Source organism: Carassius auratus, chromosome 24 (assembly GCF_003368295.1).
Source record: "Carassius auratus strain Wakin chromosome 24, ASM336829v1, whole genome shotgun sequence".
Taxonomy (NCBI): domain Eukaryota; kingdom Metazoa; phylum Chordata; class Actinopteri; order Cypriniformes; family Cyprinidae; genus Carassius; species Carassius auratus.
Window position 1 is genome coordinate 10,234,371 of NC_039266.1, and position 12,885 is coordinate 10,247,255.

General features: G+C 36.3%; 1 protein-coding gene across 4 annotated transcripts in view; it reads left to right on the top strand.

The window, feature by feature from the left end:
* The first annotated feature begins 2,082 nt into the window (after positions 1–2,082).
* The window catches only part of LOC113042258 (brefeldin A-inhibited guanine nucleotide-exchange protein 1-like), a 77,455-nt gene continuing 66,652 nt past the window's right edge, over positions 2,083–12,885 (top strand). For all 4 annotated transcript variants that reach the window (XM_026200942.1, XM_026200943.1, XM_026200944.1 and 1 more), the window contains exon 1: positions 2,083–2,415. In XM_026200942.1, coding sequence (XP_026056727.1) covers positions 2,292–2,415 — 124 coding nt within the window. In that variant the 5' untranslated portion in view covers positions 2,083–2,291. The remainder of the gene's footprint in view (positions 2,416–12,885) is intronic.

Genomic DNA, 12,885 nt, shown 5'->3' on the forward strand with positions numbered 1-12,885 from the left:
TAGTGCAATGGCATTTCAAGCTTCTTGTGAATACAACCTGAGAATTACTCATCCTGGAGTGCCAAAAACAAACTGTGGCTTCGCTTGATGGAGAGCAGAGTTTGTCATTACAGAGAGGGTTGACTCATTAATCTCCCATTAAACATAAAACCAGAGTGGAAAAGAAAATCATACATGTCTTAAGAAATAAAGGCTTTTTATTCAAATGGCTTAAGTTTCAAAAATATATATTTGTTGTGGAAGGATATTTAGGTCAGTTATATTTTAAATGTCCAACAAGTGCAGGATCTAACAAACTATGGTAACACAGACATACATACATACATGCATATATACACACACACACTGTAAAAATTATTAGGATTTTAACGGTAAATAACTGTGAAAATGCTACAGTAAAAACCTGTTAAATGGTAAACAAGAAGTTCCCCTACTGTGTATGATGAAAATGTAATAGACATTTCATGCAGCTTTACAGTAAAATACTGTTTTTGGTGTGGAAAAAGAATATATAATTTACAGTGAAAAACTGCATTTCAGGTTTTATGTTTTTTATTTGAAATAACTGTTTCTTCTCAGTTTTACTTATCAGTTATGTTTAATAGGGTTGTATGTTGCATCTAATGTTGTTAAATTAATGTTTATTGCATATTTCAGTTTCATGTGTGTCACTATGATGGTGTTTATTGTTTGTGTGAATGACATTGTGCACTTTCTATATATATATATATATATATATATATATATATATACAGTATTAGTATTGGTCTTCTCAGATTGTGGAAAAGCTGCTTGTGCTGAGCTTTAGCTCATCTTGTGACTTTTTCATCACCACCTGATTTTGATGGTTATCAGTGTTTTACAAAGATATAAAACAGATTTCAGAACTTCAGTAGGTTGGTAATAATATTTATATCAATAATAATAACATTTTTGTACATTGTGGGGTCTGGTCTGCGGTCCCCACAAGGGGAAAAAATATAAAAAATAGTAAATTATGTTTATCTGAAAGTGTAATAATGCAAACAGGATTAGGGTTTGGTTAGGGCAGGAGTTCCCAAATCTGGTCCTGGAGGCACACCAAAAACTGGACATTTTGTATGTCTCCTTTCTCTAACACACGAGTTTCAGGTCATCTACTAATGAACTGATGACCTGAATCAGATATATTTGAATAAGAACACACGCTAATCGTGCAGTGTTGGGGTGCCTCAAGGACCAGGGTTGGAACCAAGGGAATATGTTTATTCCCTCTTTTGGCCATGTTTATCCCTTCTTTTGTTTTATTTCTGTTAATAAAAGCATCTCTGAGGCCTGCCGTAATGTCCCATTACAGTGTGTATAACTCAAAGTCACTAATACAGATACTCTAAAACCACAAACAGCAATAGAGTATCAGCAGTAAAACACACTGAAAACCAATAAAATACATTTTATTAAAATACGAAGAACTGTTTTCAGTTAGAAATTCATTTTAGTAGACATTATAGTATTTTTTATAAATGCAAATGATATTTCTCCCAATGACTTACTAATAGCTGAATCATGGCAGCAACAAACTCATCTGGTCCACATGAAATTACAAAATAGCATCCTTATTAATGAAACTTTTAAGCTATCTCAAAACAGCTTAAAATAATTATTAAATTCCCTCGAAAATACCCTTCATGTTTTTAGAATATATTCTCAATTTTAATTATATTTTATATATTTTAATTAGGAGTACATATGGTTGGTTACATAGCCTAAAGTTTTTTTTTCTTTGCTTTCTTTTTCTTATTTCTATTTTATTTATTTATTTTTTACTTGCAAACACTATATAACTTATGGACAACATAACCACATATATCTATGACCACAACTACCACAAGGAAGTGAGTTTACCTGTTTGTCTGGTATAGCCAGAACTGACAATCCCAGTTCTCGATTCACAAATCAGAATTTTTTTTCTCTTCTTTATTTATTAATGTATCATTATTTAATTTGTAATCTGTTTATGTTTAACCTCTTTCTATAAAATGTCAATATTGTTTATACTTTACTATTATACCCTCTCTCACTTCTTACTCTGCGGCCGTTTTTACGTGCGTGACGTCATTTCCTTCCAACATGGCGCAGGCAGCAGGTCGCTGATGGAAAACTGAGGGATTTACCCCACCTTCTGGCTTTATTTATGTTGCTCTATTGAGGGCACCATCCACCGGAGAAGAGCTCAATCATACAGGAATATCTAAAAAGCACGTATCAAGACTCCACTGGGACAGGTTCTCCTCGCCCCGTCGCAGCGCGTCATGTATGAAGGCAAAAAGACGAAAAACATGTTTTTAACCAGAGCTTTGGAAAAGATCTTGGCCGACAAGGAGGTGAAAAAGGCTCATCACTCGCAGCTGCGCAAAGCCTGTGAGGTGGCACTAGGTCAGTATGATTTCAGTGCGTTGATCGCGGTGTTTCAGACGTAAGATCTGCGTGTGTGGCTTTAATCCTAACGTTACCAGTAATGAAACGGAGCCGCTTCAGATCGGCTGCAGGAATCCAGCAGCACCGCGGAAGTTATTCTCATTCTACCTGGAAAAAAACCCCGCTTCATTCTGTCCCTTTTAGCGTGAAATATCGATAATTATCCGCTCCTGGTTGAATAAATCATATTTAGTGCACGTCCGAATTCGGAAACCGGTAAAGGAAAGCAGAAACTGACTGGGCGAGTTTGTCCTCTTTGACAGGAGCTCGAGAAAGCCCCTTCATCATACGGACTGTGCACAGAATTAACTACTGATGTTGAATTACAGAATAATTCTATATGCTTTATAAGCATTTCGAATTCATTTGAGTGTCACTGACCCATGTTTTTATATTATTAACGTTATATGTAAAGACCCCCCACCTGTCATATTACAATATCAGTGAGATTTTTGCTTTGTGTAATTTTACTGTCTGAGTTTCTTAATACGAGACTACAGCGTGCAAACTAAACTGTTAAATCGTTTATAAAATCAGTTTTGTACCATCCTCAGTTCCCCCCAATAATAACAATGACTGGGCAAGATGGAGAAAAACGCAGACAGATGTTTGTATGCATTGGTGTTGTCGCAGAATTACTTAATTATCTTTAAATAAGTCGAGTTTATATGCTGACGGAGGTTCAATTTGATAAAAATGTGTAGTAACGATGCGCAATTATTGTGCCTTGCAGTCACAGGCTCCGCCGAGTTGTTCATTCAAAACGGCTCTTTTGAATGATTCACTTGAGCCGATTGGAAAGCGTTTGGAACCCTCTGCTGTGAGCTGGAACATTGACGCAAACTCCACAACTTAATCAATGTTTAATTAATAAACAACTGCGTTTTGTGACTAACGATGCATTTCACTATACAAAAAGAGCTGTTAAAATGCTCAAGGTCGCACTTTTCAGTGATGACTCAACTCACTGTGATGACTCAAACGAGTGGGTGAAGCGATTCACTTGAACGAACTGAACGAATTCTTTTAAATGAATCAGACTCGTTCTCGATGGGCGTAACGGAAGTGTTGTTTGCAGGATAGGGGTTGTGCTAGTCTATAATGGCTTGCTTGGGATAAGGTGAATTTCTCTACCTCTGTCATGCATTTGTCATTATCAGTGGTCAATAATGCATGGCACGGTGGAAGTTGAATTACAGTGCATTATTAAAAGGGGGGAAGAAAGCAATGGCTTTCAGGCTCTTGGCTGAAACCACATGCATCGTGCATTGTGCATGCAGAGTTGTTGTTTCGGCTTGCTTTACTCCATTGCAATCTGTGATTTTTTTTTTCAAAGTTAGTCTGTAAAGCATTAGTCACAGAGATGTGATTTTATTAGGAATGGGACACTTTGATCTATTTGAAACGTATAGGAAGCATCTTACGTATTCACAAGGCTGTGATTCAATCTACTTACAAGAAGATAAGAAGATGTAAAGGACAGCCACAGTCAGATGGAGAGGTAGAAAGTTGAATCTATTTCATACAGCTTGACAAACATAATAGGGTAAACTGTCTACCCTTTCTCTCTGTGCTGGTTAGTAAATTATTTAGATCAAATTTAGTGAGCTGTGTTTTTACACCACTGAGACTAAGTTCCCAGGACAGGCCTTATCCTCGCAAATCTGGTCTCTAGCTACTTAAAAGATGAGATGGGCTTACTCCGATTACAGAGGAATGATACATACAACCACGTTGTGTAAAACTGTAACATGGGCAATGCGGATAATAAATGTATTAATGGTTGAAGAATGTAATTAGTTACCAACTCAGTTTATATATATCATGTACCACAAATGCTTTACATATCCCTTTATATATATATATCTGAACAGCAAAGGATTTATGGTCCGGTTTTACATATATATAGGATCGCATTTGGCATTTTGCTTTGATGTCCAAGTTATGACAGCATCTGTCAGTGGACTTTAGAGAAATCCTGTCGTAATTGTCGAGCCACAGTTCATTTTGTCACACAGGAGGAGGTGGGGGGGGGGGCATGCACATGCCTCACTTGAAGCTGTGAACCCTGGTTTCATCTAAAAAAAAAATTTAGTATTCACTCATTTCCAATTGTGAATATATATTGAGAAAGTAAGTTTGTATATCTTGGAAAATGATTGGTATTTCTGTAATAGAAGTCTACAGATAAGTATTGCTTGGAAGACTAAAAAAACGCTTCATTAAAAGGCTATGAGAGGAAAGTGTTTGAAAAATCATTCTTTGCAGATACAGCAAGCATACCGTTTTCATGCTGAGCTTTTGAAGCGTTTAATAGTCTACTGTGTGACTTTTCTTTTAAAGTAAATGAGTGCTCTAGGAAAATCAGTCTTTAAAACAAATGTAATGGCTTAAAGGGATAGTTCACCAAAAAAATTAAAATTGTCATCATGTGCTCATTTTGTTCCTAATCTATGACTTTTGTTCTTCTGTGGAGACACAAAAAAGATATTTTGAACAGACAGTATTATTCATAACAAACATTGACTTTTATTGTATGGACAAAAGACTCTGAAGTATTTCTAATGATATCTCCTTTTATATTCCACAACATTAAGTCGTCGTTTTAGGGAAGCATGCATGAGTAAATAATTGTCATGTTTGAGTGAACTTATCCCTTTAAATATCTGCTTTGTATGCCAGAGAAGTCATGAAACACGCGGATGTGAGTGTTGATATTTTCTGTTGATGATGGATTTCTTAATGACAGCCTAGATATAAGGAGAGTTTCTTGTCCCTTAAGCACAATAAATAGTTACAGAGCAGGTAAAACGAGTTCATCATTTTCTTTTTCAGGAAAGACTTCTTCAGTTCAGGCAGAATAGACAGGACCCCGGGGCTGAGTCTGATCCTTTTGTTTTCTAACCGCACACACTATAGCCGTGTTTCCACTATCGAGCTAAGACCGGGCGTGCTAGTGCGTGCCAGGGCCAGTCGCGTTTCCACTGTCACTTCCGGGGCTTGATCGTGCCTCGCCGGGGCTTCCTCGGGGCCAACGGCCAGGGTTTTTTGGCCCGACGAAATCCTTGGGCCAAAGCGGGCCAGCTGGGGCTAGAGGAGGGGTCATGAACAAAGGCGGAGTTTCTCCGCGTCTAGAGAGCGTCAGTGCGGATCATTTCAGAAAGATAACAGCTGTAACACCAGCATTAAAGACGGTTTAAAATAAGTTGAGCTCAAAACTCACTCTTAGTTAGCAGCAAGTGTTTGAAATAACTTGATCCGATGTGGATTATGATCATTAAACAAGGCAGAAATATTTATAAGCGATGTAAAAGACTATGCACGCTAAACTTTAACGTTACCATATAAACATGATAAATATGACCGCTTGGAGAAATCAGACGTCAGCTTCTTATTCTCTATCACAATTGTGTATTTATTAAGTAACATTTTATCTGTCGTCTCGTTTCGTGAGTTTAGCTCCACGTTGCATATCATCAAAATATAATAATGATTTTTGTTCGGGAGCTTTTATAAAAATAGCGAGTCTGCGCTGCGGATCATTTCAGAAAGATAACAGCTATAAGCATTAAACACTTTTTTTAAATAAGTCGAGCTCAAAACTCTCTTTCATTCAGCAGCGAGTGTTTGAAATAACTTGATCTGATGTGGATTATAATCACCATACAAGGCAGAAATATTTATAAGCCATGAAAAAGTTATGCACGCTAAACATGTTACCATAGTAAACATGGTAAAATATGACCGCTTGAAGAAATCAGACGTCAGCTTCTTATTCTCTATCACAGTCGTGTATTTATTTAGTAACTTATATTATCTGTCACAAGCCTCGTCTCGAGAGTTTATCTCACGTTGCCTATCATAAAAGAATATAGCCTAATAATGTTTTTTGTTCGGGAGCTTTTATAAAAATAGAGATATTATCATTCATTATAAATATGACGGCTACTGTGGCTAATAAACAGAAACAGACTCAACTGAATAGCAGGCTATTTTCATGAGCGTTAAAAATAAATAAATAAAATAGAAATAAGTGTATTTATGTGTGAATAATTTTGAGTCCTGATAAATTAAATCAATATGATCAATGTATCACTTATTCTATAGTTAAAACATCGATGCTTTTGAATTTGAATATATAACAAAGCATGCAAACAAACGGCCGCTTTTATCAGTTTGTTTTTGTGATCGCACATGTTCCAGTGACTTATTTCTCAGTTTTCTGATAACTTCTCTTTGTTGGTGAAATTTTGAGGTTGCATGACGTTGTTCTGAGAGGCATGTAAAGGGCGTGTTTTAGTGACGTGCAGCGGAGCTTTTTCGCTATTCTGGCCTCGGTGCTACTGGCCCGGGGCTATGAGCCCCGCCCGGCCCGCTTTAAGCCCTGGCTCGCACTGACCCCACAGTGGAAATGCGGCTATTGACCTTAACAAACCCTGTTGAGCAATCAGGAGCTTTTGCAAATGCTCTAGTTTGTCATATAGATTTAGGTCTTGAATATTTTGAGTGGGATTAGATTGGGCTCTTTTCTGATGGATGTGGTGTCACAAACACAATATTTTTTCATTTTTATTTTTAATTCACATTAAGGATTTTATTAAAGCGTATTGAAAATGGTACCAAAACTCAGCTCCCGACAAAGTCCAAGGTTTTTGGCCAGGAATGTTGCGTAATACTTGGTTGTTGTTGTTAAATGATTTAAATTGCTATGTGCACTGAAAAAAATGTTTTATTCATCCAACAAATTTTTTTAGGGTAACGATTCACATCTATATTTTTTAACTTGAGCCAATAAAAAATAAATAACTTGCTCTTAGGGCAATTATTATATTTTTTTCCATTGGCTCAAGTTAAAAAAAAATATAGTTGCGAGTCATTACCCTAAATTCTTTAATTGGATGAATGAAACATTTTTTTCAGTGTTTGTTACTTTTTTAAAAATAGAACTGTTTGGATTATTAACTAAAAAATTTACTAAAATTAAAACAATATATATTTTAAAAAAAACAGAACTAACATATTTCATTTTAGCTGGTTGCCAAGAAAACATTCATTTTTTCCTCTAATTTAACTTGATATTTTAAAATACCTAAAACTGCAAAAAATCAGGATATTGAAAGTACAGTCCACCCGTAAGTGAAAACTCTGTGATTTTAAACACGTATGACTTGCTTGCTTCTGTGGAATGTTAAAGAATATATTTTGAAGAACATCCGTCCCGTTAATTTCCTTCGCATAGGGTGAGTAAATGATGACAGAATTTTCATTTTTACAAGTGTGTGGATAAGCAAAGGTTGGTCAATTGTTTATAAAGACCTGCTGTAAAGTTTCTTTCTTCAATATTCATTTTAAATGAGATCCCTCAAGGGATCTATGTCTATGGTGATGCCTTTTGTGTCTTAGCAAAATAGCCGATATTGCACAGAAACACAAGTTTAAACCTGTACTACCATAAAAAGGCTAATTGTGATTCATTGTACTATTAATATGAATGTACTCTCATTGTTTTCAAGACACCTTTGCAGAAACTGAGAGTAACCAGTAAGATCAGGTGTCCGCATTTATTATTTAGCTTTCAGACTGATCGTATATTACTCACTCCTTCTAACACTTCAGGCGGTTCGAGTCCTGTTAGCACCTGTGAAAAAGTTTCTTAATGGCCCAAAACAAGGAAGAAGTTTAAAGCAATGTTCAAATCCCAACTAAAAAAATATATCATGGAATTCCGAGTTGTTTTTAGAGGCGTAATGTACAAGTTTAAGGCGCTACCCTAGTGCATTAAAAAAAGCTGTTTTATGCTTCTGTCTGTTTCTTGTCATTATAAATGTCCTCAGATTTTTCGCTCCTTCCAAGAACATGGATGGAAAATGGTTTTCTCGGATCGTTTTTTAACTTTTTAGTGCTTTTTGGACACATGATTGCATGTGTGCATGCGTTCCCTTAAGACAGTGTTTCTCAAACTTTTTCAGCACAAGGACCACTTTATCTTCCTATTTTTTTCTGAGGACCACCTAACAGAATCCCACTCTAACACGCCCCCAAAAACCAACAAAATAGGAAGGATAAGCTAAATTTAAGTTTAATATGCAACTGTTTCAAGTAAAAAACTAATTATTCAAACACAAATGCAATAATATGATCAGAAATTATTATATACATTTTTATTTAATTTGAAAAAGTAAAACTGCACATGTGGAAAAAAAACTGCTATTAAACATACTGTAACAGCCTAGGTCCCACTTAATGCCATTCCAAAGAGCCATTAGTTTAAAACTGAGGTGGTGGGTATAGGAAGTCTATGGTTGTAACTATGGTAATAATAAAATGCTGAAAAGAATGTTCCCCTTAATGTCCAATATCACTGAAATACTGGGATTTTACACATGAAACAAAAACTAAAACATTACAAAACTAATAGATCTGTGGATTCTAGATTTTGAGATTTCCATCTAAAACTTAACGTGAATATTAATGAGACGGGTGGTGCTGCTTATCACACATCAATGTCTGGCTCCAAAAACTTGCCTAGTTTAGGTCATCGTTTCGCGGACCACTAGGGGGCGATGGCGGACCACTAGTGGTCCGCGGACCACACTTTGAGAATTACTGCCTTAAGAAAGTGGAATTAAATACGTGTGCAGTGGCCGTCTGGCTTATCCCGGCTCTGCTGGTGAGGATTGTTGCTTTGGTGCACACATAGTGAATGAGGTGAATAAGATGCAATCTCACAGGTTAAAGACCTGCCAGGGTACGCCGTTCTTCTTATTCCCCAAAACCTGCGCCATAATTTCCACCAAAACCCTGCACTTTAAGAAAAGCCTTGAAAAAGTAGGGCACATATTTTTTTCCTTACATTTAAAGTTAGGTTTCTTTTCTGTTTTTCCACAGATTTTGTTCTCATGCAGTGCTTTAAAACAAAATTGTCCATTTAATCTAAAATATATGGTTTTTGGATGAAAGTCCAGCATCAGTTAGATCTCTTACCAGACACTTTGTTTCATTACTGGCCTTTGTAAATAATGCATCATGTTTCAGTAGCGGTAACTCATTCAGCCTGTGACAGGTGCTGAATTAATCATAATTCTGCCTTGAGCAGAGACAATACCATTTGACTCCTCATTTCTGCCCTGAGTCCTTTAGTGTGTACAGCAGATACTTTGAGATTTAGGGATGCTAGAGGAGTAGGTGGTTATGGACACTTTAGGTTGATACTAAACATGCTATATATTGCCTAGGAGTAAAGATGTGGATTTTATTACTTGTTTTTTTTTTATTTTTTTTATAAAGTTGTTGACTTTCATCACTTTTATCACAGATAGACACTTTTGGACTGCAAGGTACCAACTAAAATGCCACTGTAACAAATCATGCAATGAATGCCCTGTTTTGGCATGTTTATAATATTGGTACAAGTATGATGTGTTTTGTGTGTAGGATCATTAAAATTCAGGCCAATTTTAGGATTTAGTGTTGTCAAGGTTCCAAAATTTCAGTATTCGGTACCAATACCAGTGAAAATCCACGGTTCTCAGTACCAATTTCGGTATCAAAGCAAAACACAAAAATATGCTAATAAAAAAAAAAAAGCACTTCATCACTAAAAATAAAACCAGTTCCATTCTTTATACTTATTTACAGTTGTTTTTAAAGTTTTTTTACAAGTAATATAATTATGAAAAACAGTAAACAAGTTTCACCCAAATTTAATTTGTCTTTTAATTAATGAAATTTAAACATTTTATTTTTTTGTAAATAATTTGCTATTAAAATTAAAACATGGAAGAAATATTGTGTGATTTATTTCTTTAAAAAGTTTAATAAATTTTTTCAACTAATTATTCTACTAAATAATAGTAGTATTTCTAGCACAATGCCATTAAATGAACTTATTTTGACGGGTTGCTGTCAATACCTTTAAACTGACAGTGGTTTTACTCAAATGAAACGGTAAAATGCTTGTGAAGTGACTCAGAACAGTTCTGGTGATGTTGTTTATGTACTTATGTCCTCATTGAGACGGCAGATGTTGAAATTACTGCAAGTGTTTGACATATTTTGACGAATTCCGTGACTGCCCATATTAAAATGTAAGTTTAATTTTCATGACTGGATTTTGAGATTCCGTCCGTGTTTTCTGCTTCACGGAAATCATAGCGATGTATGCGTCAAGAACCAGGTTGACCGGGTACTCGGTACCACCGGTACTTAAAGAAACCTGGTACCATCACATTTTCATTTTTTAAGTACTGACTTGGTACCGAAGTACCGTGTCTTTTGACAACACTACTCAGATTCCATCAAAAATATCTTAATTAGTGCTCTGAAGATGAACAGAGTTCTTATGGGATTGGAACATCATGAGAGTGAGTAATTAATGACCGAATTTTTGGGTGAACTGTCCCTTTAATGAAAAACCAATAACAATAAAACCATACAATAAAAATCTAGCTTATATAACGGTTACTGACTAACGAAGAAGATGAGGCATGGCATACATCAAATGCTGTATTATATATATCAACTCAATTACAGGAAGTTTAGCAAACACTGTGGAATCAAATAAATACAAGGCTAAGGCTTTTTACAATGAAAACAGAAGGAAATTGAAAACTAAATTGGCTGTCAGTAGCCGCATTTCCACTGTCGGGCCAGTGCGAGCCAGGGCTTAAAGCGGGCCGGGCGGGGCTCATAGCCCCGGGCCAGTAGCACCGAGGCCAGAATAGCGAAAAAGCTCCGCTGCACGTCACTAAAACACTCCCTTTACACGCCTCTCAGAACAACGTCATGCAACCTCAAAATTTCACCAACAAAGAGAAGTTATCAGAAAACTAAGAAATAAGTCACTGGAACATGTGCGATCACAAAACGAACATGATAAAAGCGGCCGTTTGTTTGCATGCTTTGTTATATATTCAAATTCAAAAGCATCGATGTTTTAACTATAGAATACATGATACATTGATCATATTGATTTAATTTATCAGGACTCAAAATTATTCACACATAAATACACTTATATCTATTTTATTTATTTATTTATTTTTAACGCTCATGAAAATAGCCAGCTTGTTCATTCAAGTCTGTTTCTGTTTATTAGCCACAGTAGCCGTCATATTTAGAATGAATGACAATATCTCTATTTTTGTAAGCTCCCGAACAAAAAACATTATTATGCTATATTCTTTTATGATAGGCAACGTGAGAAAAACTCTTGAGACGAGGCTTGTGACAGAAAATATAAGTTACTTAATAAATACACGACTGTGATAGAGAATAAGGAGCTGACGTCTGATTTCTTCAAGCGGTCATATTTTACCATGGTTACTATGGTAATATGTTTAGCGTACATATCTTTTTCATGGCTTATAAATATTTCTGCCTTGTTTAGTGATTATAATCCACAATGGATCAAGTTATTTCAAACACTCGCTGCTGACTGAAAGAGAGTTTTGAGCTCGACTTATTTAAAAAAGTGTTTAATGCTGGTGTTAAAGCTGTTATCTTTCTGAAATGATCCTCAGCGCAGACTCTCTATTTTTATAAAAGCTCCCGAATAAAAATCATTATTATATTTTGATGATATGCAACGTGGAGCTAAACTCTTGAAACCATACGACAGAAAAAATGTTACTTAATAAATACACAATTGTGATAGAGAATAAGAAGCTGACGTCTGATTTCTCCAAGCGGTCATATTTACCATGTTTATATGGTAACGTTAATGTTTAGCGTGCATAGTCTTGTACATCGCTTATAAATATTTCTGCCTTGTTTAGTGATTATAATCCACATCGGATCAAGTTATTTCAAACACTTGCTGCTTACTAAGAGTGAGTTTTAAGCTCAACTTATTTTAAAACATCTTTAATGCTGCTGTTAAAGCTGTTATCTTTCTGAAATGATCCGCGCTGACGCTCTCCAGACACGGAGAAACTCCGCCTTTGTTCGTAACTCCTCCTCTAGCCCCAGCTGGCCAGCTTTGGCCCAAGGATTTCGTCGGGCCGAAAAACCCTGGCCGTTGGCCCCGAGGAAGCCCCGGCGAGGCACGATCAAGCCCCGGAAGTGACAGTGGAAACGCGACTGGCCCTGGCACGCACTAGCACGCCCGGTCCTAGCTCGATAGTGGAAACACGGCTAGTGACAGTGTTTGCATGTTTTTTTGCTATTTAATAGACAGAGCTGTAGATCACTGACAAGCTACGCAATATCGCGTTCATTATCGAAGGCGATTCATCTGCGATAATGAACGCGATATTCCGTAGCTTGTCAGTGATCTACGGCTCTGTCTATTAAATGCCGCTCCATTTGAAAGCAGGTGATGGCGATTTACCGTTAATCAGGGAATCGGCTTTACTGAAGAAATGCGTGTGACAATCGCCTGCGATATATCGCCCATCCCTATTCTAATGCAATTGGTTCAAAAAAATG